This window comes from Vanellus vanellus (assembly GCF_965231255.1).
Source record: "Vanellus vanellus genome assembly, chromosome: 7".
NCBI classification, from domain to species: Eukaryota; Metazoa; Chordata; class Aves; order Charadriiformes; family Charadriidae; genus Vanellus; species Vanellus vanellus.
The window spans coordinates 16,793,391-16,821,319 of NC_138912.1; the positions used below are offsets into that span (position 1 = coordinate 16,793,391).

Sequence of the window (27,929 nt, forward strand, 5' to 3'; positions counted from 1 at the left end):
TGCTCTCCGGCAGCAGAGGTGAAGCCAGGGCCTGCCAGCCTTCCCCACGGCTACAGTTCCCTTTGATTGTAGTGCAAATAAATGCGTCAGTCCCTGGGGCTATTGTAACCACTGGCATGGCTGATTTGGAGCTGTGGCTCCAGCCTACAAACCTAATTGTGGCGGAGACAAGCTGGAGAGGTGCAGGCACGTGTGCATGCTACGCTGACATGCACACATGTAGTACACACAAAACACGGTGGTTAGTGGTGACAAACTCTTGACCCTTCTTTGTTCTTGGGCATGAAAGCTGGGAGCTGCAGCGCTGACATCGGCTGCTGGCATGCTCATGTGCACGCTGCTGCTGCCTACCCACTTACAGCAGAGTAAACCCCTTCACCCCGGCTGGTGGCAGGAGCGACAGAAGCCACCAGCAGCCCCAGCCCAGTCATGTAACACACATCAGGGCAGAGAGGGCAGTGCAATCATTTCATCTTAATGAAGACCTTTCCTGTGAGGGTTTCCTAGTACCTGAGCTGCAGCTGGCACAAACGCCAAGGCAGAAGCATGCTGGACCCCACTGAAAGGCAAACGGTGTTCCTGGCCCTGCAGGGTCTGCATGAAGCCCGTGGCTTTGCTCGCCAGTCCAGCACTGGCTGGGCACTCCTCCCAGCTCTCCCAACACTTGCACAGGCACCTCCTATACACAAAGGCAAATCTTTATTTACAGAGCAGCAGTACAGGGGACACAAACATCACCCCAAGGAGAAGGGAGAATCCCTCCTTCAGGGCACAGCAGCAGCGGTTAAGACACACCACCCCAGCAAAGGGCACCACATCCCTCCCAGAGAAGGCCTTGCCCTCCCAGAATATCAGCAGTCTCCAGCGCCCCGCAGAAAAGCACAGGTGAGGCAGTCCTGGTCAGAGCTCCCCCAGAAAACCAGGCTGGAGGACAGCCTGTGCTTTGTCTTCTGCCCTGCCCCAGCCCAGAGCAGCCAGGCGGGCATTTCAGCACAAAGATGGGTCTTGGGCACTGGAGACACTGCACCGACAAGGGAAGGTGGTGTTTTGGAGCTCTGGCTCACTTGGGAGACAAGAACCCAATAGCTGCTGCTAGCAGCAGAGCTTGGAGAGGCCCCAGCCCCTGAGAGATCAAGCACAGGGACAAAGCATCCGCTGAGGCCTCTGCTGTGGGGGTTTTCAGAGGCTGGGCCCATCCCAGCCCTGGAGTTCAACTACTCCCAGCGAACCTCAGAGCCACTTCCCCAGGCAGCATGTAGACATCCCACCCTGAGGTCCTGCACAGACAGGTGAGACCAGGCTCCTGTTGCTGTAGCACAGGGAGCATGTTCACAGGGCCCAGGTTGCTTTTAACACTATTTGGCTAAAGATGAACTCTGGAAAGTCAGCAGTAGCCTTCCACAATTTAAACCCACAGCAGGTTCTCAGCCTCTGCCAAGCTGTTCCCTCCCAGGTCATGGCCCCACGCTTTGCTCCCCTGCTCCTGCCTTGACACGAGAGGTTCAAACAGCACAGGGTGAAGACAATTCACCCCTGCCCTCACACAAGCAGCCTGCTCTTGCCTGCCCTGCCAGCCCACCCTTCTTCCTCCCCAGAAGGGGAGGTGGCAGCCAGCATGGTGGGGCCCAGAAGCACTGCACAGCTGTGAAGGACAGCCTCAGGGTGAGCAGTGGGGGCTGCAGGGCTGGCTGGCCTCCCCAAGGCCCCTGGCAGTCCCGGCAGGAAAAGGCACAGGGTGCAGGCTCCTGCCCACCGCCTCACGTGTACTCCGTCTTCCGGATGTAACTGGAGGGCACGTAGCCCTGCTTCCCGTGTGCCTCGGCCAGCCACCACTCACGATTGCCCATGGTGTCCTCAAACTGCAGGATCCTGAGTCTCTGGTTAGCTGACACGCTCAGCTCGTTGCTGTTTCGGCCTTTGAAGGTGTAGAGAGCATAGTAGACCTGCCAGACAGAGGGACAGAGGGAGAATGTCAGCTGGATGGTCATGCCACACAGCCTTGCTGTTGCATCGCACAGGATGTGTGGACTTTTGCTCCCTCCCCTAACAGTGACAGCCCCATCCCCATCCTGGCCTCTGCCAGAGTTGCCCCCACCTGCCCATCCATCCCCATTTGCAGACTAGTTCTCTGCCTCTGTACCTCTGCCACTGCAAGAAAAGGTGCCATTTAGGACAACCTCAGCCATTTAGGACAAAGCAGCCTCCACCTCCCCGCTTCTCCCTGGTCACTGCCAGGGAGAAGGATGATTCAGCCCTCACTCAGTTGAGGGGGTCATCCCTTGGCATCCCCAGCCCCCTGAGGCAGCTGAGGGCTCACCTGGTTGCCCTCTGACTCGCTGCTCTCCAGCCCAGAGTCTCTGTCCTCCACCGAGGGTGTGGGCCTGAGATGTGCTTTGGTGGGGTGCCCGTTGCGAGAGCCGGGGCTGCAGCCCAGCTCGGGGCGGCTGTAGCGGCGCTGAGACGGAACTGTACCACCCTCCAGCGGGGTCGTCCTGTCACCAGAGCCAAGCTGCGGCAGAGAGGGGGAGTCTGTCTCCGAGAAGGGCTGTGGGGACTGGTACAGGTCTGCCGGGGAGGCAGAGTCCTGTAGGGATTTCTGAGTGAAGGTGACAGCTGCCCCGCTGGGGCTGAAGGTCAGTGTGGTGTTGCTGTGGGGAGAGGAGCTGCTGTGCTCTGACTCATTGGAAGAGTGGCTGCCCACAGAGACGTCCGACTGGCTGCGGCGTGGGTTGTAGGGCTTCAGAAAGGAGCTGTACACAAAGCCCTTGGTCACTGCAGAGAGAAAGAGGAAAGGAGCTCAGGTTGGAGACCAGGGGGACCAGAGGAGGGCAGTCACAGCAGGTGCTGAAGGCAGAGAGCAGCCACCTACCCCCATTGTCTATAAGCCAGCGATTCTGGCTGCCCATGGGGTCCTTCTTCTTGATGACACCCACAAGGTCTCCTTCCAGCAGTGAGACATCCAAGTCTTGGGCAGCATTGAAATTGCGGTCTGCCTGGAATAGACTGTCTGGGGGATAGCGGGCCAGGAGAGCAGCTCGGATGTCATCTGACTGCAGGAGGTAGCTGGGCTGCAGAGGAACAAGACACATGTGAGCAGTTGTTTTGGGCTTCCCTACAAGCCCTGACATGGGGCAGAGGGAACTCACCAAGCCTACAAGGGGCTGTCGCCGGGCAGACTGCCGCTCCACGGTCTTCCTTTCAAAAGGCTTCTTGGGAGCTGCCTGGGGCTCTGGGAAGAAGGTGAAGGCCTGGAGCTGCTGAAGGACTCGACTGTGCTCATCCTGGAAGATGGCAATGAGGTTCCCCTCCTTGCCGGACACCTTCAGCAACTGGAACCACAGCAGGGTTGGGGGTCATGGTTAGGTGACAGCTACTGGGAAAAGTTGCCAAGAACTACAGCAGAAACCACGCCAGCTCCCAGTCCAAGTGGGGCTCTGAGCCCTGCCAGTGACTTGCATTAGGCTCAGTGTCCTGCTTTGAGTCCTGTCCGGACCCAGCTTTGAGTAGTTCCCAAACTCATGACCTGTGATTCTCCCAGGCAAATGCTCTCCTGCCACTGCTCCAGGAGCAGCTACTGCCTCCACCATCTCTACGGAAAATTGCATCATGATCCCACAATCCCTAACCTGACAGCATCCTACAGGAACCCTCCCCAAGACACTTAGGGCCTGCAACTGGAGCAGCAGCTGCACCTGCAATGGGAAAGGGTCCCAGAGAGGCTCGGGGACAAGCCCAGCATGGAGATTAGTGCTGCACTGAGCCCAGAGAGCTAGCTGTGCTCCGGGAACTCACCGACAACAGGGGTCTCAGCTCCTCCAGGGCCAGGCGCACAAAGTCACAGTGCGCCTCGGCATAGCCCCGCACGCAGCTGGCAAACAGCTCCTTGGCGAAGCGCAGGAACTTGGGCAGCTCATCCAGCAGCTGGGCATTGAGGGCCTCGTAGTTGTTGCGGGCTGACTGCAGCTCCTCCAGCGTTCGCTTGTCCTTCAGTTTCTCCGCTCGCTCTGTGCAGTTGTGGAAGTCGAGGAGCTTGTCAAAGCGTTTCTGCACCAGCTTGTGGGGCCCAGCAAACATGCTCAGCAGCTGGTTCAGGGGTGAGCTCACCAGCCGCTCTGTCCGCTCTTTCTGGTAGGTAGAGATGCAGGGAGCAAGTGAGATGAGGTGCTTTCTGACACCATGCGGTGAACACCAGCAACTCACCCTCCAGCACACAACTTCCCCAGGACAGCATAGGGTCCATCTTCCCACTGGCACCCACCAGAGCTCCAGACGTCCCTTCCAACAGGAACTACTCTATAACCTTACGTAAATGTGCCAGCATGGGCAATGCTATGGGAAGCCCCTGAACCACTCACACAGAGGGCTGTAACATCTCAGGTAGGGCTGAAAAAAATGTGTCTCTAACAGGCATGCTCAATACACCTCATAAATCAGCAGGCATCAAAGCTCTCAGGAAGGAAGAGCTGAACAGGGGTGCTCACACCTCTCCCAGGCTGTGTCACCCTCCCTGCAGCCTCCCAGGGGCTGCCCATGTGCAGCAAACTCCCAGGGAGGGCCCTAGAGGGGTGCCCCAAGCACACAAGAGGACAGCCTCACTCACAAAGCTGGAGAAGAGCTGGTCGCTGATGAGCCGATTCACTTTCTGGAACTGGTCCAAGTCCCCACTGCCCTTCTCCGTGCACAGGTCCCACATGCTCACTGCTGCCAGCGCCTTCATGCAGGCCGACTCCTGCACCAGGGACACACAGTCAGCACAGCCACACTTGCTGCCCAGGAGAAGAGGTGTCCCAGGGCAGCCTATACCCCCAGAGGCCACCCCCAGCAGGGCTGCGGGCAGGAGCACTGGCCAGAGGCACTGCAGGTACACACCATGCAGACAGGGCGGAAAGTGCATGGCGAGCCCCATGGGTTAGGCATCACACCCAGACTGACTCACCCGGACATGCTGCAGGTAGAGGGAAAGGTCCCGGATGAAGGACTTGATCAGCCGCTCCTGCATCCGGAAATTTTTCTCTGTCTCTTCAAAGGCTTCATCCTTCAGCTGCGGGAAAAAACGTCTCAAGGGAGGCAATGCAGCACCTCCCAGTGGGCAGGACGTGGAGCCTCCTGCCCACAAGCTGGACAGCAGAGATGGGTGGTTCAGATCCTAAGCTCATTCTGCCTTGCTGGCCTGGATCAGAGCTACTCATAGGGGAAGGGGTGTGAGGGACAGCAGATACCACCACCTCCTCAAGCACCACAGGATGTAAATGCACCTGTCAGCTGATGCACATTACCTGGGGCGCAAAGCCTGTGAGATGCTTGAGGTGGCTGCTCACACGGTTGGATTTCTTGATGATAGAGTGGATGTTGAGCTTGGAGATCTTCTCCATGAGGCTATCCTCATCCCCTTTCCGGTACTTGAGCACTAAAGAGATTGATGTAGAAATCAGAAACCTTGTCAGCACAATGCCCATGTCTTACAGTGCCTCATCAAAAATTGCTTTGCTGGCTCTTCCCTTCCCTAACCCTCTGCAGTCCCAAGTGCCCCTCGTATCGTATTGTATCGTATCGTATCGTATCGTATCGTATCGTATCGTATCGTATCGTATCGTATCTCTGACCATATAATCTCTCATACCATAGATCATTTTGAAATCCAGCACTGTGCCATCTGTATTTCCCTACTTGGCTCTCAATAGGCCCTACAGTTTGTAGACCCACCATTCAAACTCTTCCATAGGATTATGAATAGCATTAGCATAAGATGACGTAGGAGATGGTGTATAATAATCACTGGACATATAGAAGGTAGGTATTTATATTGCTTCTTTAGCAAATATGAGCAATCATTACAGGCGGCCTATGTCACCTCAGCTTCAATAAGGCTATGTGATAAGAGTAAAGTGTAAGACTTGCATGAGTCAGGGCTTCCAAGGCAAAACAGGGACGGTGACTGGCAGGTCAAAGGGGATTATCTGTCTCTATTCAGTCCCAGAGAGGCTGCACTTGGATACTGTGCCCAGTTTCAGTGCCCCCAGGTCAAGAGGGATTTCAGAAAAACACCTGGAGAGCTCAGGTCCCACAGCGAGAGCTGGGGGAGTTGGGCAGGCTCAGCCTGGCTGGGAGGAGGTGGAGAGGGATTTGTTCACAGCCGGCAGCCACTTGAAGGGCAGCTACAATGGTGATGGAGCCAAACTCTTAGCAGTGCCAGTCAATACAACCAGGGGCAGTGGTCACAGAGGGCTGCTTGGGAGCTTCAGGGTGGATCAGGGAGGACAGCTTCACTGTGAAGATGGTGCAGCCCTGGCACAGGACAGCAGAGAGGCTGTAAAATCTCCATCCTTGGGGGTCAGTGAGAATTGGCTGGAGAGAGCGATGGCTGATCAGAGCCAATGCTGGGGACAGTCCTGGTCCAAGCAGGAGGTTGGACAGGAGATCCCAGAGTGCTCTTGCAGCCAGCACCTCTGCGATTCTGTCCTGTCTACAGATATACCTTCAAGCTTAGTCTCCAAATCTCAGTAAGACAAAGACTGCCCTAGCAGATTAATTCACTACTTGTGTTGTTTAAAACTGCATTTTTTAACTTTAAGTATATATTCTTCTGTCTTATCATTATTTTTGTTTTCATTTAATAGCCACGTGGTCAGCAACTGCATGCATTTCATTATCTCTGTATCACAAGAAATAGCTAAAGTCAGATTTGTACTGCATTACTTTATGTATTGTATCTCATGCTCAGATTTTTAAATGCAGCTCTTCTACTGCCCTGCTGCGAGGGCATAGTCTATTTGGGGCAGATTCCCTCCATGACTGTGTTTGCCAGTTAATGCTCAGGACAGACACCAACTTCAACACACCCACTCCAGTCCCTTGCTCCCCAGCTACTCACCCAGGTCCTTCCGGCGCTTGTATTCGTTGATGTTGACGTTGATTTCTTTGACTGCAAGGACAGCAGCTGTGAGTGGTGCCTTGTCAGGGTGAGCCTCAGGGGTGGTGTTCAGCAGCTCCATCAGCAGCAGTGGGTACCGCATCACCCTTTGCACTGGCTTGATGAGGAAGGAGCCCAGGTTAATGTAGTTTGTGCAGCCCCTGGGAAGTCGGGACAAAGGAGATACACCAGGTTTCAATCCAGCTCTGCCACACAAATTCTGCCGCCTCAAACCAATGCCCACCAGACCCAGGACACCAATGCCTCTAAATCCACTGTACTCCCTAAGTCATGCTACCTTCATCTCCAAACTCAGTGCACTCTTGAACTCAATGTGCTCTCAGATCAATCCCGGGTTTCAAGACCTCACTCACACCAGGTGACCAGTCCCAGCCAGGATCCTCTCCATCACCAGACCCACTGTGAAATCCCACACAGGCACAGCCTCACACTTACCAGAGTGCCATCTGCTTCAGACTCTGTCCTACCACTCAACTGCCCAGATCCGTCCCCCAGTGCAGGATAGACTGATTGTGCTCAGGACCGCAGTCAGTGCAGGGCTCTCCTGGCTCCTTGGGGCTGACAGCTCCCAAAACCTGTTTCCTGCCCAAGACCTCCCCTCACCTCATCACCTGTGCTGCCTGCCTGCGCAGCCCACCCATTGCCTCTGCTGTGACCATGCCACAGACACCCCACTCCTCCCAGATATGCCTCCACAAGGCACTGTTAGGGCCCCTCAACATGCACCCAGCTGGTGGCAGGAGGTTAGTTACAAGGGAGCAGCCAGGGCAAGACAGACAGACAGGTGGGGACTAACAGGAAGGATGCACTTACCACTCACTGTATAGGCTCCTGCCGGCCCAGAGAGTGCCAAAAAGCAAAGAAAAGCAATGGGTTAATGGGGTGGCAGGTGTGCAATCCCACAGCCAGTGCCTTCACCCTATCCCACAATGATGCTGCCAGGGCAGTGGGCAGCCCTGTCCCCCCAGAGCAGCAGTCAGCACTGCCAGGGCATTAACCTCCACAAACTGGAGCTCTGGCAGTTGCTAAGCCACGCAAAGCAGCTCCTTCCTCACCGGCCATGGTGGGGCAGAGCTTGGAGAACAGAAGCCCTCAATCCAGGACATGCCCCCTTCTCTGTACCTTGGTGGCTTCTGCTCAAAGCTTAAGGGGGCCTACAGGTGTCCCCAGCACTTGTGCATTGGGGCAGGGGGCCATTTAAACCCAGAGACTGGTCAACTATGCAGTTACATAGTCAGCCCCTCTCCAGTCACCATCTGTACTGCTGGCAGAGGGGCAGGGATGTTGGAGACTGACCCTCTCTACCCCAGCCTGGTGGCTGCCACAGCCAGAGGCTCCAACCTGAGGCTATCCAGCAGGTCCAGGAGTAGTTTCTGCATCTTCTCATCCTTCTCATAGGTTTCCAGCAGTGCGATGGCCTCATCATGGTTCTGGCAATACACCCTGTAGACACTCTCCAACTCTGCCCGCTGTGTCAGGAACACTGGCCCTGCAGACAGCAGCAAAGCAGGACTTCAGTGTCTCCTGGTCCCCAGCTGCCTCCAAGAATGCTGGTGTGTCTCATGGTGAGATGCCCAGTGTCCCTGTTCCCATACTGCTCGAGAAGACAGTGCTACCAGAGCACCCAGGATGCCTCTTCATCACCCACTAGCACAGAGAGATCAATTGATCCAGGTCTCCCAGGGGTGCGAAGTGGGGACACTGGTCACTGAAGCCACACAGAGACTGAAGGGACAGGCTGCCCAAAGCCTGAGTGGGAAAAGCTGGCAGCACAGGAGTGAGGAGTGGAGCTCACTTCAGGGCAAGGGGCCACAGGCACCGTGTTTGCTCAACATAGTGACCCATGGGGCAACACAGATCTCCTTGGCTTTGCTGCTGGATTGATGAGCAGCAACAGGGATGAGCAGGGAGGAAGCCCAGCCCCAGCGATCCTCTCCCACCATTCAACCGTCCTGCCACACCACTAGCAAAGCCCATCCCAGCCTACTGAGAAAAGTTAACCGCAGAATTCATACCGATGGCATCTGAAGCCTCCAAGGTGGACAGCAGCTGCTTGGAGAAGCTAATTACCATGTGGATGTTTCCAAAAAGACCCTCAAAGTCTATGTTCTGCATCTGGGGAATGGAAAGAGAGATGTTGTGGATGGGGGAACATGTCCCAGTCAGACCCAACAGCCCCCGCTTGCCCTTCTGCAACCCATCAATCCTCAGCTTCACAGCAGCCACCTGGTGTGACCTCCTGCCATCACAGTGATTTCTGTACTCACTCCCTCGTCCTCCAATGCACTGAAACTCTCACTCCTTATGTGTTCTACCACAGTGTCCTCCTCTTTCCCAGCAATTTCATCCATGCCTCTGTTCTCCCTTCCCTTCCACCAACTCTGTCCCCACGCCAAGACCCCATATTTTCTTTTTCCTGACAATGAATTTAACCCACAAGCCAAATGAAGAGGAACATTTCCTGCCCCAGGAAATGAATCTGTGACACTTGCTGCCAGGTCTCTTGCTCTCAGCAATGATGAGAGCTCAGCAGGATAAGAGCCCAAACAGACAAGCTATTGCTATGAGTGTAGGAAGCAGTGAGAACCATCCTGCTCCCCTCAGCATAGCTGAATTTCCTCTGTGAGCTCACATGCTGCTGCTTGGCCACCTCCGAGAACAAAGTGGACTCAGTATCCTCACCCCATCCTACCAGTGCTGCACTATAGCTTGCCTCCCGGCTCCTACCTGTGCCTGCTGCAGGGGCACCATGATCCTCTCCACGCACATCTCCAGGTCTCTGATATAGTCCCGCTCTGTCTGGAGCAGTTCCTCAATAACTTTGGACCTCTTCTCTAGCATCCTTTGCTCTGGGCTCTCAGTGGCAGCTGAGGATGTCTCCAGGGATGGTGTCTGGGAGGACAGGAGAGTCATCTCTGCAAGACAGACAAGCAAGATCAGCATCCTCCAGCAAGGATGCAAGGACAGCAGACAAGCAGCACCTGAACCGTGCCACACACAACCTGAGACTGCCAAACACGACTGTTAAAGAGTGAGACTGTCTATCCAAGGATCTTTCCAGAGAGGCCATCCCCAGCACTCCCAGGCCCGGGACAGCAGGGAGCCCCAGTTTGCTCCTACCGCCTGCCTTCCCAGCACCAGTAACGCTGCAATGCCACTGGCATCGGGGCAGCAGGCACCGAGCAGCACAAACCTGCTCCAGACTGTCCCCCCTGATGCCAGCCGGGTCCAGACCCCCTCTGTGCCACTCCAGGAAACTCCGTGGGGCTGAGCAGAGTCCCACTCCCCTCCTCACCGTCTTCCCGGCCACAGCAATGGCGGCCGCCCCCTCCCCTCAGGCTGCGAACAGGGTCTCCATTATCCAGCCCCGGGGCATTTCCATCTGAATGGCCGAAAAGGCCTCGTGCACCCACAATGGGGCTGCCGGCGGCAAAGCCCGGAGCTGGACCAGCGCCAGCAGCGCCGGGAAGGCCGCACAGGGCCGGGAAGGCAGGCCCGGACGGCGGCGGCCGGGGGTGGGCACCCGGAGGCGGGCACCCGGAGGCCCGGGATGGCCGGATGAGCTCCGTGGGCGGCCACGCTGCTGTGGCGGGCGGCCACGGGGCGGGGAGACCCTCAGCACAGCCCAGGGACCCGCTTCGTTCGTCGTCCCCCCTCTCGCAGCAGCCTGCCGGCCCTACCCCCTCAGGATGCCGGGGCGCTCGGCACAGGCAGCCTGGATGCCCTGCCCGCAGGGCCCGGGGGCCGGGGCCCGGAGAGGGGGGCGAGCAGGCTGCTGGCCACCCTCCTCTTCCCCTGCCCCGGGCAACGGGTTATCCTCCTGGTTTTCTGTCCCACCTGCCGCTCCCAGGCTGGCCCAGCCCCCTCCGGTTTTCATGGAGACATTTTATCCCCCAGTAGATGCCGGGGCCTCAGCCGCTTTCTACCCCACCTACCTGCTTTTGAAAGCATGTGCCCTCTGGCCAAAACCACAGCAACACTACCCGCCCCCCCTCCAAATTCAGGAGAGCCCCTCTCCAGCACCTCCCTGGGACACCCCTCCTGCGGCAGGGTCTGGCCCAGAAACACTCAGGTCTCCCCCGTTTTATGGCTGCTTTGCAGAACCGAGGCCCACGGCCCCCCGAGCCCCTTGCAGCACCCCAGCCCGCCTCACGTCGTACCCCGTTTAAGGCCAATCGCTGATGTGACAACGGCCCGTCCGCTCCAGCCATCTCCCAGGGATCCCCGGATGCTCTCTCTCAATGGGGTTTTATCAGAGTTGCGGACATGCCCCAGCTCAGGCATTTGTAAAAATATTTTTGCAGGACAGCCACTTCCAGGTCTACACCTCCCTGACCTCTCCGCAGGTAACAGCGGCTCAGCCTGGGGAACTCCCAGGGACACCCAGCAGGGCTTGGGGCTGACCCTGGTACCCCGGCACCCACCATCCACAGCCCCAGGAGACCCCCGTGCCCCAGCCGCCCCTGCCCAGGCGCTGGGCAGTCCCCAGCCTTGCCCTGCCGGGTGATGGCAGTCGCCAGTGGCAGCAATGAAACCCGGGATGGGAAACTGCTACCTCAGCCTAAGCATCCTGCCCGCGGCTCTGCCAGGCTGGGGGGTTTTGGTGCTGAAACAACCCAGAAAAGAAAAGAAACACGGCTGAGATGAGACACCCATAACTAGCTGAAACCATGCCAGCCCTTCCCCTTGCAGAGGAGCAGCGACAAACAGAAACCAGCAGCATTGGCGTCAAACAGCAACTTCTTGCAGCTACCTGGGCTGAGGACGAACCACTGTGCCTCTTGCAAGAAAGAGCAACATAAAAATCAGTCCCAGGCACCCGCTCAACTGCAGCAAATGGGAAACCCAGCTGAAACCCTCCTCAGAAGATGCCCTTGACACAAGAGGGAAGATACCCGTCTCTCTAAGCAGATGCCTCTGCTGCCCTGCCTTGAAATCGAGCCTGGCAAAGCCGAAAGGGCCAGCTCTGTGGAGGAGGATTTAGCGGCACAACCAGCACTACACTTAGTAAGCAATTATTGGGAAGAGCAGGCTTCACTGATTCCTACTGTCAAGTATCCTTAGAATTACCCCCATTACAACCACCCTGCCTAAGGGAAAAACGATTTCAGCTAAATCAATGGCTGTCTTGGCTCCCCATGAGGTAAGTCCCAAATGATGATCAAATCAAACACAGCGGGAGTCCACAAGGAGGGCCTGGGAGCAGCCGCTGGGTTTAACATTTGCTGTTTGCATTTCCACAGCATCTGCAAAGCCCCAGCAGCAAACCAGGCCCTGCCATGCAAGGTCCTCTACAAACACCCAACAGGGATATCCTGCCCGAGACACAGCACTTGGAGTCTGAACAGGACACGAGACTGGAAAATGTACAGGAGGGACAAAGAAACACCAAGATAATACAGCCAGCAGGTATCTACAGCTCAAAGAGTTATGAAAGTAACAACAAATGAGTTATTTTAAAGAAGGATATATATTTTTTGTAAGGAATGGCATTTATTTTGCTCAAGTGGGAAGGCACCCTGGAAGAAGCAGGAAGGTGTTAATTTGCAATGCAAACAGGTGTGTGAAACCCAGAGGAGGTGGGTGGGTGAGCTGATACTGGGAAGAATCTCAAAAATGAAGATCAGCCAGAACAATGGCCAGAAATGACCCATGCAGCAGCATTTGGGAAGACAAATGGAAAGGAGTACAATTGCCTTGGTCAAAGATTAGGATTTTGCATTTATCCCCTGGCAAAATACCACCAGATGAAGCTTTGGACAGGATATCTCAGGAGTCTACTGTACCACTGAACAACCTGCTGTGCTCTCAGGTGTAGCCATAGCTAAACTGCAGACACGTGATGTGTCTGGCTTCAGCTCACCAAAACAGAGCCAGGCATGCCCAGCACCACCAGAGAACGCAGCAGCTCCCCACGCTCCACCACGCAAACCCCAGGCAAGGAAATCTAGGTCAGGCCCTTTCAGAGAGCACCCTGCAGCGAGGATTCGATTGACACTCATGCGATTGCCAGCTCCATGACACTCTTCCTCTGCAAGTCTCAAATCCCCGCCTGTGGGAGGAAAATTAAAACCTTCCTTACACGGGTTTTAAGCTCACAGTAGTCATCAGCTCAGCTTGCTTGACCTGGCACGATGCTCGCCACCAGTTCTACCCACTTACACCATATCAGTATTTGCATTATTTTGAAAACTCATACAAATTAATTCTCCTCTGGCCTTCTTGCTCTTTCTGAATATTTCAAGATTCGTTTAAAAAACAGGCTATGCTGCAGCCAAGTCTCTTAGGACTCTTGCTGTTTATCACAAGTCCAGCATCCTCCCTCAGCAATGAACTCAAAAGTCGTCCTCTTTCCAAACAACTGCAGTTCAAATAATTCAAATACAGAAATTGTTTTTAATATTTGGCTCTTCTATCTGATCAATATGCATAATGCTTAGCATTTGTCTCTGTCACACTTAAAAACCCTAATCTTTTTGTATTTCATACCATCTCTGTTGATTGCCATCTTTTTTCCTGTTTGTCACACATTCTTGTATGTCTAATAGCAGCTTTCGCCAAACGAGGCTTATTAAGCATTTAACTAAACCTATCCATTTCACAGCTGTGGGTTTTGGTCATCTAGTAAATGCTTTTTAAACAAATCTCCACTTTACTTCACAGATTTTCTATTTAAATGTTACCTTTCAATCTGAGTCATCATGCCCATCAACTTTGGAGGCAAAAGACATACACCACAGCTGGAACGGGCTCCGTTAGCCCGCAGGAATGCAACTGGTATTTTTAATGAAGCCACCAAATTCCAATCCAGTGACAAATTAGTGTTTACCCATGACACGGATGCCAAATGGGCATTCAGAAATACATTTCCAAAAACAATATTCTCAATCACCATTTTCAAAGACTCAAAATTTGTTCTCTTGTAAGTTGCACGAGCTCTGCAATATGCTCTCTAAATTAAAACTTTTATCAACTTTTGTTTTCTCTATCCCCTTTGGCGTATTTGTGACAAGTCCTTGGCTCTCTGGATTGGCTTGATGGTCTGCGACAGCCTCCTTTTGAGCTTTGCTAGTTCACCCGCTGACACATGGGAGATTCAACACCGACTTGTAACCCAGCCCCTGGCAGCGCAGTGTCAAGATGGAGCACATTCCCACCTCTGCCCTTCCTGTGGAGGCCACGATTTAATATTGCAATCACATGGCTCATCCTGCTTGTCTCAGAAATCCAACTTTCACTGACTTTCTTCCAATTAACGAAAACTTCTAATTCTTATTACTCAACCTCCTAGCGGGACCACACACACAACTAGAGGTTTTCTCCCTGCCCACAGAGTTGACCCATGAAGACCAGATCCAACAGGATGCATGCCCATCATGCACGGGCTGGGGGGCTCACCCAAAGGGCTGCATTGCCCCCCCAACAACTCCTCGTCGGGGCTCACCTGCCAGCATCCCCCGTGGCACAGCGCAGCCTCGCAGGGCGCCTAGGCTGCTACTGTGATCTGAAGAGGGACGTGCTGCCCATCAGCGCTGAGGACAACACCTTGCACCGGCTCGGTAAGCACAAATCTTTGGGAGCTGCAGCCACCCGTGAGGTGAGCCCAGCCCCAGGCTCACAGCTCAGCAGTCAAGCAGTGACTCAGGACAAAACAAACCAGCTGCAAATATTCGAAGTATGTGGACGCCAGGAGGGGAGGAGTCACTGCCTACCATGAGAAGAGAAGGGATGAAACTAGGGCAGGGAATAATTAATCTGAGGGAAAGGCTAAACTCACTGCCAGGAGCAGAATCTGGCCAGGGTCAAAACTCTCACTCTGGACCTTGGTAATAAGCCTGTAACAGAATATATCCACTGCTCCGAAAGCAACAGACTGGATATATTCAGTGTCTCATTGCTCCTTAAGAAGAAGCAGGGGGTGCAGCAGAGAGATGCCATGGCGAAAGCAGACTTCAGTCTACGGAAGTGAATTCAGCCACTTGCCTTGGCAGAGTCCTGAGACCAAAGAGCAGGAGATAAATCCAGACAAACAACAAAAATGAGCTGAACAGGAACAGACTGGGGACACTTCTCCAGGGTCACCGGAATGGCTTGACTTCTCAAAGATGTCTCGCACAGAGCCTGCTTGGTGGGAAAGTCTCTAGGCCAGCTAAGATCACAACCATCATCCCAACACAGCCCCACCACATTTAGCCTGAACATGGGATGGTCCCAAGCAGTGATACAGAAATAAGTGAAGTAATACGATGGTCTGCAAAGAGTTAACTTTCCAAAGCTGAGACAAAGTATCAACAAAGAGATTGTGAGCAAAAACACTGATGGAAAAAAGAATGAAAGGTGGGAGTTCTTTAAAAGCACGTTTTAAATAGATAATCCAAAAAACATGGTTATATGATCGAGAAAGAGAACAATATTGATGAAAAATCTGTCCTGGGCCTGTGCTTCAATAAAGACAGCAAATATAAATAAATGAATGAATACAGAAAACCAGGTAATAGACAACAGACACACCAGGAACTCTTAAGAACAGAAAAAAGGGAAAAGAAAGATATCAAGAAAAATCCATGGATGGTAGAATTGAGAATTCAGTTTTCATTTTTTACATGAGGAAATAAAATGCTACTTTATAATAGACTTAATTCCATCCAGGACAAAATAAACCCTTTCAATGACACAATCCCACAGGAAAGAAGAGATTGTAAAATTCTTGGTAAGTTCAGCAAGAAGGCAGAATTATACAATAAATATTCTGTTTCTTTCCATCTAAAAAGCAAAAATAAGATCTTGCTAACTGGCACCTCAAAAACCTACTGCCAGCGGAGAATATCCAGTAAAGTGGGCATTCCTAATCAGGTTCTCTAGGGACTGTATTTGGGATTGATCCTACATAATATTTTCAAAGTAAATGGAAAATCACTGCCCTCATGTAGACAACTGAACATCAATTCAACAGGATCACAAATAAAGATGAGGCATATGAGTCACTGAGTAACGCAAGGTATCATGAATAAGATGGAATTACTCAAACCAAGCAGGTTTAATGCAGACAAATGCATTAATGTATTAATGGGAACAAGAAATGCAGCCACATGTATTCTAGGGAGTAATGCTTCTGCTTGGTTGGCCAAAACTCAGCAGGAGTTCTCCGGGTGCTGCAGAGGCAGATTGGGGTCCTTGGACAAGGGCACATGAGCGCAGCAAGGTAAATCTCTGTGCAAGCAAGTGCTGACACCCACCCAGAATGCCTCACACAGCCCTGAAGTCCTTAAAAGAGTCTGAACTGAAAAATGAGCAAGCATCAAGAAGAATAAACACTGCAAGGTCTTCCTGTGAGTCTTTGCCATGAGTATTTTAAGACTATTCACTACAAAAAACTGAAGACTGAAAAATTACTTAATTACAGTACCTGCCTGAGAAGAAAATCCAGCAACTAAAAAGCTCTAATTTAGTAGAAAAAGATTTGGGTTCAAAGCTGAAATGCAACACATTAGCATGCAAAACCTTTGAGAGTGATGGTGACTAAGCAGCAAAGCTATGACAAGCGGGTTCTCCTTCTGTTGATGGGGCAAGCAGACACATCTGAGTCTCATCCCTGAAGAGATGCTCTAACCAAGTAGCCATCAGTGGGCTGCACTGCAGAGAAATCTGTGAGAAATGTAATAACCCTGCTTATGGAAAAGATCAGGCCATGTCATCTCTACAGGGGCTTTCAAGTCCTACATTCTGTTACTCTGTGGACAGGAGGAGGAACCAGGGAGAGAAGTAGACAGCATTAGAAAAAGCACCTGGAGTACACACAGAGGGAAAAACAGAGCTGACTTTTTCCTACCAGCTGAGCAGGAGGGTGTCTGCTGGAAGCGCACTGCTAGGGCTTTCGGGGAGGAGCTGGCGAGGTCTTACAGTGAGGCAGCTACAGCAGCAAAGCATATATGCCAAGGAGGGCTGTTGCTGGTGCAGCACTGTGCCCCAGCAGGGCAGGAGGAGGAACATAACATGGAATTGCACCCAGAAACGGGCCACAGGATGGCCAGTGTTTCAAAACACCTGGAGCCTTCCTCCCTCCTTTCCTGCTGTGGGACACCGGCCCTGATGGCGAGGGCACCCTGCCCCACATGTCCCACAGCCACTCCTGCGCCCCTGAGCCTGCCACAGCAGGGACGAAATCCAACATCCCCTCCCAGTGCAAGCGTGGGTGTACACAGCCTCTCATTTAATATCAGAGGAGCAAAGGGTCTCGCCCAGCATCGCACTCTGTTCCCCCTCCTCTTGCAAAAGCTGGCCAGGCCAGCACTGCTCCAGCCTCCTAAGGCTTTGTGGGACCGTTTCCCTCCCCACTCTGCTCCCGGTTCCTCCTGGCTCCCCCACTGCCCTTTGGACGTCCTGGCACTGCAAAGCCTCTCCCTTCCCTCGCCCTGGGGACACAGCTGAGCAAAGTCCCACCCTGCCAGGGAGGCAGACAGTGCAGAAATGCAGCTGGCAGAGCCCGCTTAATCAAATACCTCCAGAGGACAGATTTCATGCTGTTTAAGCTGACAGGCAGCCACAGCCTCTAGCTCTGCCACCGCTTTGGCTGCTGCACTGTGGTGCTGTTTTCCTCTGCGTTTCAACACCTCTTAGAGTTCACACACGTGCCCAAAACACGCTGGCAGAAAAGGTGCAGAAGCAAACAGGTTTCCAGGCACATGGCTGCCCAATGGGGAGGCCAGTCCACCAAGAGGTGCTCTTTCACTCCCTCTGCCCAGACCCTACAACTTTGCTGCCACCTCCCCAACACACACTAATATCCTTGCAACAATGAGCCAAGCCCCACAAAGCTGTCTGCAGCCAACTGTGTCCCAGCCACGGTGTCAATGGGACGATTCTGCCCATGCCAAGACAGCCTGACCCCTCCAACTTTGGTATCTCTCCAGCTCCAGGGTGCTGGTTGGTAGGACTGGAGAGCCGGAGATGGCTCGGGGACCCAGGACCCACAACTGCTGTAGCACGGGCAAGGGATTACTGTGATACAGAGGGTTGGCGATGCAGGAGGTACCGTTCCCACTTGCAACAGCCCCCCCAGCGTGTAGATGCCCTGGTGTCCTGCCCATGTGTAATCACACAACTACAAGTACTTGCCCTCCGTGTCCATCTGAGTGCTACAACAATTTCCCCTATTTGCTGCTTTGTGCTGCCTGTGAACAGCTGCCACACTCACCCTCTTGCAGGATCAGAATTTGGTTTCTACACACATAATCTGTTCACAATGGTTATAAAAGTAAAACAGGCAGTGGGAATAACCCCAGCACCTCATCCTTTCCCCCATGAGGAACCTGCCTGGAGCCCTGAGAGAGCAGACAAAGCAGGGCCACAGATTTTAGGGTGTACCCAAAACACTTGGGGCACAGATGGAAAAGTGACTGAAAGGACAACAGTGAGCCGTGGACCTGTGCCACCTAGGCTTCTCTCCCACCCGGGCCTCTGCAAAATGAGGGCAAGAGCCCTTGCAGGACATGTAGGTGACTGCACACTGCACAGAAAGGTAATGATGACGATGCCCATTTCAGCAGACTCCAGGGTTTCCCAAGAGAGCCTGGCTGTGCCAGCCACCCGCCTGTGCCAGAGTCACAGGGCTGCCCTGGTGCCAGGGCAGGGTGAAGGCATACCGAAAGCAACTGCCCAGCATTTCCCTGCGTACCTCGCTTCTCCTTCCTGGTCTGCACAAACCCCGAGTGCCGCAGGGCACTGGGAGCCGTCCGTCTGTAGAAGCTGTTTCGCTGCAGCACGGAGCCCGCCCTGTTTGCTTCCTCAGCCTCCAGCTCCCAGACCTGGCTCCAGTCTGGCCGTCCCGTGCGTACCCTCGAGCGCTCTGCTCCGCTGCTGCTCCTGGCTGGCATCCCGGGCCCTGGGGTTGCTCCTTCCAGCTCCCCATGGCTGTCGTAGTCCACGTCCCACGTCTTAGACTGTGTGTAGCAGGTGCCTGACCCCAGGCTCACATCATTGTCTCCTGAGGACCTGACTGCAAATGCAGGAGCTTCACAACCTCTGTCCAGACTGCTGTGGTCCATGTTATGGCCTTTGGGCTGCCTGTGCCGCTTAACGTCTTCTTGGTCCCTGATACCTACATAGAGCCTTTCCTGCTGTCTATATGTCCCAGAGCCTCCATCTTCTCTATACCACTTTTCCCCTTCCCTATATACTTGATTGCCTCCACCCTCTCTATACTGCCTTCTCCACTCCCTATACTCCCCAGTGTCCCTCTCCTGCCTATACCGCCTTTCCTTTTCCCCATAACGTCTTTCATCCTCACGGTAGTCCCTACGAACTCTGTCCTCCTTATACCACCCTCCCCCCTCCCTATAGTCTCCAGGGCCTCTATCCTCTCCATACTGCCTTCCCCCCTCCCTATACTGCCCAGGTACTCTGTCCTCTCTGTACCGCCCTTCTCTTATCTCAGAACTGCAGTCTCTGTATTGAACACCCTCCCTTTCACACACTCTATAGTTTCTACCCTCTGTATCCTGGCTTTTGCCTTCCCAAGCACCATCTGCTCTCCTGCAGTCTGTGTACTTGATAGCTTCCTTCCCAAAACCTCCACAGTCTCCATTCATGCTCCATCGGTCCATGGAGATGCCTTCCCCTCTCCCGTAACTGTCTGAGACGCTGTCTGCTCTCTGCCAGCCTGGGTGCTGCCTGCTCACCCTGGGTCTGTCACTCCAGCGAGCCTCACCACGCAGCACGGCCACCCCAGCCACGTCCTCTCTCCGCAGGGCACAGCAGTCCTTGTATTCCCAGCTGAGGAGTCAAGGCTCCTGCCTCGGATCCTCCATGCCGTGTTTCGTCCCGGGATAAGTGCACATAGTCCTGCCAGGCTGTGGTGCAGGTGCTGCCTCCCTTTGCTACCTGCTCCCCGAGCCCAAGCCCAGGCTGACGCCGCTTCTCCGTTCAGCTCCAGCGCTCTCGTCCCAAGCGAAACACAGGCATCGCTTCCTGAAACCAGCCAGCAAGGGTACGAGGAGGTGCCGGCCCAATCGCTGCCAGCCCTGGCCTCCTCCACCTGCTGCCCAAAGTAATCAGTAACCAGCCCCGAGCAGGGAGGCTGGGGCTGGGCAGGCGCTCACCGCCCAAACCGGCTCCACGGCTTTGCCAAAGCCTGTCCGCAGGGAAAAGGCAAGGCACTGGAGCATGCGGAGGCCCTGCCCCAAGACCAGCGTCCTCGGGGAAGGGAAACAGGCGGTGTGTGAGACTGTGGGAAGCCACAGACCAGAGATGGGATACCAGATCTCCTTCCCCCCGCCTTCACGCTCTGCATGGAGGCTAAATGATGTAGTCTAGCAGAGGCTGGGCTCTGCTCCCCACCTCACTGGGGGACACTGAGGCCTTCAGGCTCCCCTGGCTCAAATGTGATGCTGAGCGCATCCTTTTCTCAGCCCTCATCCACAGGTCCTGGGAAAAGCAGGAGAGGAGCAGCTCCCTGAGTGACAGAGCATCCCTGAGCAGTGCCTATGCAGTGCCATGCAGCCACAGCTGCCTGATTCCCTCCCTGCTGCAGGGCAAACCGCTGGTCCCCCTGCTGATAGGAACAGGCTTGAAGGGACTATCTGGGTTACGGAGTCCAGTGCCAACACACAATATAAGTTTCCAGCAAGCTATAGAAACTTGTACTCCAGTAACGCCTCTCACTGCAAGGCACAATATATTCCAGTTTTCCATGCCAAACGCAGGAGCTCCTATAAGAAACCAAGAGACGACCACAACATGCCCTAGACAGAAAGTGGGAGAGTCCATGGATGTCATCCACGTCTCAGGTTCTTGCAACACTTGTAAGGTATGCACAAGCCAATGCTCCCAGCTGGTAGAAGACAAAAATAAAACCAATGGACCCTCCTACTCCAACTGCAGGAGGGCAAGCAGTAATCCTGACCAAGACTGGTGATCAGCGAAACCCTCAGTGTACACATATGACGCAGCAAAGAAGCAACCTGCAGATTTCAAACACGTATTTCAGAAAACCACATACTTTCTGCTCTTCCTTTGGCTCCCCAAAGGACACACCAAGGGGCTAGGTTCCCCCAAGACTATGCCAGCCCTGCTTTGGTTGCTGGTCAATGCTTAGGGAAAGCTTTTCTCCCTCCTGTGTGCCTCCATGCTCCCCTAATGGCGGCAAGGCAGAGAGCACGCCTGAGGCACGGTGCAAACACGTTTTGCTGAGCCAACACAACACTACATTACTGATCTTGCCTGCTGCACTGAAGCTGGGCTAGCAAGCCTGAGACATGCTCTCTGCACACACTCAGATGTGAAAGGAAGGATGCAACAGAACTTGGGTAGGGCACATCTTTATCACAGGACCAGAGCCACTACTTATAAATTCTCAGGTTTCTCTAAGTGGTAAAAAATCCCCTAAGACTACTAAGGGGGTTGACAGGTAAGTTGACAGGTAGGATGTTTCAGGATAGTGTGTTAGATCCTGCCCCAAACTTCCGTTCCAGTAATTGACAGGACACAGGGTCTGCAGGACCCGTCCTCTGTCAGGAAGCACTGGGACAGTAGGAGATATTTCCCAGCCATATCTATCCTGTAAGAAAATTTCCCTTGATCCAGCCTAGATTTTCATCTTCCTACCTTAAAATTATTTAATCTAGCTTCAAATTCTCTAAGCCTCCTTCCAAGCATCCCTCTTACATGCCACGGACGTGGAGGCTGTTTGTCACCCCGTTTCCCTGGTGCACCCATATCAGCCTTCACTCCCATGTGCTCTGCATCAGACGCGATCCTGCAGCAAAGTGCCTGGGCTCCCCAGCGCTGATTAAGCAGTGGGAGGATGGAGGCAATGAAGTCAGAGTGAGTAATGAAGTCAGAGTGAGTAATCCCCAGGCAGGAGTTGGCATTTCACTCCACCTCCCGCATGCAGTGCCCACATTTCCTGCACATCGTGGGTTTCAATAACAGAACTGGAGTGTCAGAGCTCCTGGGAGAAGCTGGGGAAGGGACTGTGGGAGATGTATGTGGTCCCATATTTCCACTTTGTCTACTGTAATATCAAGTATAACATAATTAACAGCACTGATCTTTATACTTATCTTTGGGTTCCACAGCCCAAATGTGCTGATATAGACAGGGCAAATTTCTCTTCCCTGAGTAATTTTTCTGGGCTGTAAGGACAAAAGCCTCTTTTTGGCTACAGACATGCTGCAATTTAAAGCTGTTTGTTGCTGTTACTGACAGTCCAGCATCGTTTTCCTGTCCTGGAATTCCGGACTCCATGGGCAGCAGGAGCACAGGGGAAGGCTGTATTTTTTGCCGACTAACCCTCCCCACTCCCAGGCCAGGTTCAACACCCTTCTGTGCATCCTCTCTGATTTGAGTGACAAGTCCCCAAAGGTCTGTATCACCACCAGAGCAGAAACCGCAGGAAAACCAGTGCCCTGACAGGTTGAGGGCAGTCATGCCACAGACATCAACTCAAATCTCAACTGCAGCACCACCAGCAAAGCCACTCTGAAGATGCTGCTCACTCCCCTACAGCTAAGAGGGCACGAGGCAGGGAGGTTGAACCTGCAGCAGCTGTGTCTTTGCTTTAGAGCATGGACACACCGGGAGTGGATCAGATGAGGGCTCTGGATGTACAGTGGGGCTGGAAGAAGAGATGGAAGAGTTGGAAGGAAAAGAGGTTGGGGAAGGCCAGGGCTAAGGGATGTCCAGAGAATGACACTGTGGTTCTCTGAGGCAAAATCATGATGATTTGTACTGCAACAACACTTACAAAATGACCAAAATCAGGAATTAAAGGAAATAAAAGACTGGCACCAACAGTGCCTGTACGCAGCAGGGGCGAGCTGTCTCCCTGAAGGACCCCCATCCCATGCCACCGCAGACTCACCTCTCAGCTCCTGCAGCTCCATGCTGAGGGTCTCGATGTTGGAGTCACAGAAATCAAGGTTTTCCAGGGTCTCTGCTCTCACCAGCTCATCCTGCTGCTCCTCCAGCATCAGGCTTAGCTCAGTGCGTGTCTTGCTGTAAGCCTCCAGGTCTCGTTCCACCTCTCCGATCCTCATCAGCAGAATAGAGTGGGGGGAAGCTGATCCTGCCCGTGTCAAATCCTCACGTCCCTCTTCCATCCGCTGCTCCTGGGTGCTGGCCTGAAGCTGTGCAGGGGCCATGATTTTCCGCTGGTTGCTTGATGGAGGCCGGGGTGCAGGCCGGGAGGGCTTGACCGAGAAGGACAGAGACCTGCTTTTGGGCACCTGGCCACCCAGCGTGTGCACAGGGGTTGTCGCAAGGCTGCTGGGCCGAGGAGGGGGTGGCCTGAGGGCTTTCCTCCTCTCTGGCTGCCTGGTGTGGGAGGCACACTCAGGAGACCCACGGACAATGTCCCTCTCAGAGCTGTAGTCCAAGATAGAGAAGTGGCGGGAGACCTTGTCCTGCTCAGCACCAGTACTTGACAGACTCTTCTCAAACTGTGCCAGCTGCTCTGTCAGTTTGGAGTCAAGGTCTGTGCAGCCGTCCCCCTGCACTGTGGGTGGGCAACATTCCCCCCAGCTCCCAGCCCATGTGTCCTGGGCACCTCCCAAGGAATAGGGTTTGGGCTTCTCCTGCTGACTGTCCACCCAATCGTCCATGTCCTGGGTGCTGCTTTGGCTCTCCTGGGGCTCGGATAATGCCCAGCTGTTAGGAGAAGAAATCGCCTGGCTCCTGCAAGGATCTGGGGGGGAACAGGGAGTGTGTGGGGGCACAGTGGCACTGTCTCCATCATGCTCAGGCAGGGTGTGAGTCTCTGAGTTTCCTGGGGAGGCTGAAACGGTTTCTTCAGGCTCCAGCTCAATTGCTTGACCAGGCCTGTTGCCCCGTTGGGGAGGCAGCTGAGCAGCAGGGAGAAGGCCATTGACTGTCTTTGTGTGGTCAAAGGGGAGGGAGTCCGCTCTGCCTTTGGGACGTGGCCCTTGGTGCCCTGTGCCAGGAAAGGCCTGATGCTGTTTCAAATCTGTGCCAAGATGACCCTCTGTTCTGCCCGCTGTGTGAGACAAAACGGTGTCAGGTCCAGGGTGTGCAGCCAAGTGATCCTCCTTTTCCCTGCCATCTTCCCCTGGCAAAGGAAGAGCTTCAGAGCAGGTGCTTTCTGGGTCTGGATGAATGGTGACTCCACAGCTGCCTCCACCTTGGGGATCCCCAGCACTTGCCTTTTCCCTGCAAGGCTCAGAAGCTTCCAGCCTCACAAATCTGTGTGGAAAGATGCCACGTCTCCCCCTCAGCTCTCCCTCCAGCCAGCCATCCTCCAGAATGCCTATGATCCGAATCTTGTCACCCACATCAAAATCCAGTTCCTTTGACTCCAGGGCTTGAAACTGATAGAGGGCCACACCATAGGTGGTCCCTGGCTCCTCCTCCTCCTTGGGGGGCATCTCCACTGTCCCATTGGTGTCACAAGTCCCTGTGGGCTCTGGATCCACTGAGGTTCCTGGTGCTCGCAGAGGAGTAAGCAGTTCCACAAAACCCTCTGGGAAGATGCCCCTGCGGCCTCTGAGCTCGCCTTCGAACCAGCCAGGCTCTGGGACACCAACAATGTTGATCACATCCCCTTCCCTGAAGTCCAATTCCTCCTCCAACTGAGCAGACAGGTCCATCAGGGCTCGGGCTTGGCCCAGTGAGTAGGCAGGCACCTCCAGTAGAGCACTCTGGGACAGCTGACGGCTCCGAACTGAAAGGCAGAGCTCCCGTACACATGATGAGGGAAAAAAACCCTTGGAACCCCAGCTGCTTCGGCCCTGGAGCCAGCTGGAAGCCAGGGACCCCTCCAGGATCACCAGGTCTCCTGCAGGGAATGAGACATGCCAGTTCAAAACCTGCCCTTACGATTGCTTCCTACTTCTTATTCCTGCCTCCCCGTGTCCTTCCTGGCTGTGGGTAAGGCCTGACAATCTGCACAGAGTGCAGTGCGTGCTGGCGATGCACAAGAGCACAGAATGGAGGTAAGGCATGAAGCACTGGCAGCCTCATGCGTGCACATATCTAAGATACACAGTTTTGGCTGCTAAGGTGCACCAAAGCTTTGATTTCTCTCCCAAATGCAAGTCTAAGATTTGAGGATTGGAGGGCTGTTAAAAGGCAGCTGTAATTTTACTGTGATCATATGACTCCAATATTTGGAGTTTCAAGAGTAATAATAGATCACGAGAAACTGGTATGAGTGGCAGAAGCCCAAAGATTCATGGTGGATTTGACATGACCCATGTCATGAGGTATTAGGAAATTTCCTGTCTCTCCTGCCACCTTAGGCAGGATGCTGTGCAAGGACATGCTTCTGGAAGGACAGGTGAGGGCTATGAGATGCAAAGAAAAGGAAGGGAATGGAGATTACCTCTTTGCAATGACAAACTCCCTGGCTCTTGAGATGTGAAGTCACTGGTACAAACAAACAGTTTTTCTCCCTGCTTCAAAAGGGGAATATCCACAGGTTCCACAAAACTGCTAGGAAACTGCCCTAAAATGAGAAGCGGTTGTCAGTGATGAGTCTTTCCTGTAGCCCACCACAACTCCCTCCGCCCTCCTTCCAGACTTTGGGATCTATTCATCGATTGCTTAAAGGAAAATAACCAGCTAGCCAGGCTGCTTCAATAGCATGGTGGAAGAGGAACAAGTTTGGGAGTCAGGAATTCCTGAGGTTTTAAATGCTTAAGAGCTAACAAAGAACAAAAAGCTTTGTGCCCTTGGCTCACTCCAGGCAACCAACAGTCTGTGTTCATTACTGGGACTGTGCCATCAGCATGGAGTTTCTGGGAACAGTCATACTAAGTTTTCTCTGCATTCATTGCTTGCTTCCCAATTCAGAGCCAGGATGAGGACTGAGAGATCCAGTAGTGCTAGACCACTAGACCAGTGTCTTGTGACTGGGCACATCCACCTGGTGCTCCTCACTCTGTAAGGCTTGGCCCCAGCACGGCCTCAGCACAGAAGTCAGGCCACCACACTATGGATGGCCATGTCTGTGACCTACAGGCTGTCACATCTTCAGCGCTGCTGAGGCTCCAGGGACCTTTCCCACTTCATCCCTGCTGTGCGCCTATTTCACCATGGCACCCATTGCTGGATGCCCAGCTATTCTGAACAGGCCACAGCCAGACAGGGCAATGCAAACTTGTGGGCCACCACAAGATACCACTCAGCTACTAGTTTCAGTCCCGGGAGCACAGGACAAGGTAGAGCCCACTGCAAATGCCACTAAAAATGTCACTCCTATCTTTTAGAATTTGTGGCAGGGAGTTATGACGGAGTATGGACTAGTAGTACTTCCAGCATTCGCTCTTGAAGACCCAATACGGCATCCACATTCTCCAATAAAAATTGGAGACACCACATCCTAGACACTTTGCATTGGGTTTAGGCAGTTTGGCATCTGCTGTTATTAACCTGAGGTGCAACCAGAAGCCCACAGGCTGCTAGCCTCAGTGGCTTACTTCACAGTTTTAACCAGCTCTACCTCTTTTTCCATGTCTTAGTTTCCTGCTCTGTACATGGAAACAACATGATGCTGTTAGAAAGGAAGTCATGGCGTTACATTAATTATTCCCCACAGAGTACTGAGTATGACTATTGGTAGGCTGCAGCACCTCCACAGTTTCTATTCAGAAGCACTTTTTCAATTCCCTACAACTTTAGCTTAGAAAACTGGGCTGAAAACTACAACAGCTGTTCCAGGGGAAAGCAGGAATGCAAGTGGGTTTTGAGTTAAAGGTCGTTAAAACCCATTTGGTTTGACTTCAGCATGTTTCTTTATATTTGAGCTATGACACACATCTGTTTATTATTCCTTAATAGCTTCACCTTCTTGTGAACAAGCACATCAGTTATGCTGGACCACAAAACTGTGGTGAAGTAGATACTGGTGATTTCTTCAGAAGTAATTTCTTCCCAGCTACTTCAGCAGCAGCATCAGACACGCATTCATTCAATACCATTTATCAGCTACATGGAGCACAGGAGAGAAGTCCTCCTCTCCACCTTTGCTCCTGTCCGTCTTTGTTTTAGCCAGGAGACAGCTTGTGGCTGTTAGCAATGCCCAGACTGCTGCTGCAATAGCAGCCTCATCTCCACGGCCAGGGATGAAACTCCAGTCCCACTCTCATGCCGAAGACAGTCAGGCTTACGCTTTGAAGTGGCCTGGTTTTCATCTCCCTGAGAGCTCAAACATCCTCTCAACATCAGTATTAAGATGAGAAAGAGCTGCTTAAACAGGGACTTAAACAGAGACTCTAAGTGTTTCACTAGGAGCATTTTGCTGCTTCAGAAGTTTCTCACACACACCCCAAAAGTTTGAGACTTGCACACTACTTCAGGCACCCAGATATTGATGGCAGCTTGTGTAGGAAAATGCTTTAAAGCAGAGAGGAGGAAGTGGGGCTGAGTCAGAGGGCTTGGAGCGACACACGGACTCTGTCGCTGCGTCTCCTACTGACTTGACCTGACAAGGTCACTTGGATGTGGATGCATTTCCACTCTCAGTGCATCTGTTTCCTCTCTCCTCTTCTACTGCCACAGCGGGTCAGTGCATAAACTAGCCAGGAAATGGGCTGTCTCACCACAGAGGACAGGGCAACTAGCTTTGTGAAGCTCTCATCTCCTCGAGAACTGAACCTCCACTAACCTCTCTCAAAAAATAACAAACGAGCTGTCTGAAGAGTTGAGACAAAGCTGGCAGCAGACCTGCACCCTCAGTCCCAAGCAAAGTCTCGTGAAAGATTTAGTGAATCAAATCTGGTTCTGCACAGTGCTGGCCAAGGGAAGGTGTGCTCACCGAGTGGACGTTTAGCTGGCACATCTATGGATCCAGGTGCAGGCATTCCCAGCTCTTACCTGTGACACCTTCCTTCTTGCCAAGGAGCCAGAACTCGTCCACCACGGACCGCACCTCGATGACATCTCCCACAAAGAGGGGCAACTCTTCAGAGACGCTGGGACAGAAATCAAAGACTGCTCGTACCACGGAGCCAGCCTCCATTGCGCAGGGTCTGAGGGTGGATCAGTA

General features: G+C 53.3%; 1 protein-coding gene across 1 annotated transcript; it reads right to left on the reverse strand.

The window, feature by feature from the left end:
- Nucleotides 1-697: 697 nt before the first annotated feature.
- DNMBP (dynamin binding protein) lies at nucleotides 698-27,908 on the reverse strand. The gene is made up of 16 exons (XM_082486236.1): nucleotides 27,758-27,908; nucleotides 25,266-25,388; nucleotides 22,791-24,719; nucleotides 9,659-9,846; nucleotides 8,947-9,046; nucleotides 8,273-8,420; nucleotides 7,745-7,762; nucleotides 6,872-7,071; nucleotides 5,277-5,407; nucleotides 4,937-5,041; nucleotides 4,601-4,729; nucleotides 3,793-4,125; nucleotides 3,147-3,329; nucleotides 2,870-3,068; nucleotides 2,318-2,772; nucleotides 698-1,943 (listed from the first exon to the last, which is right to left on the reverse strand). The coding sequence occupies exons 1-16, from the start codon at nucleotides 27,900-27,902 to the stop codon at nucleotides 1,758-1,760; spliced, it is 4,572 nt and encodes a 1,523-aa protein (XP_082342362.1). The 5' UTR covers nucleotides 27,903-27,908; the 3' UTR covers nucleotides 698-1,757.
- Between the last annotated feature and the right edge of the window lie 21 nt (nucleotides 27,909-27,929).

Excerpts from the sequence above, each read along its gene's own strand:
- DNMBP (XM_082486236.1), bottom strand. The coding sequence starts at position 27,902 with ATGGAGGCTGGCTCCGTGGTACGAGCAGTCTTTGATTTCTGTCCCAGC. Across the intron at positions 8,421-8,946 it reads GGAGGCTTCAGATGCCATCG|GGCCAGTGTTCCTGACACAG; the intron begins GTATGAATTCTG and ends TGCTGTCTGCAG. Across the intron at positions 1,944-2,317 it reads GCGAGTCAGAGGGCAACCAG|GTCTACTATGCTCTCTACAC; the intron begins GTGAGCCCTCAG and ends TCTGTCTGGCAG.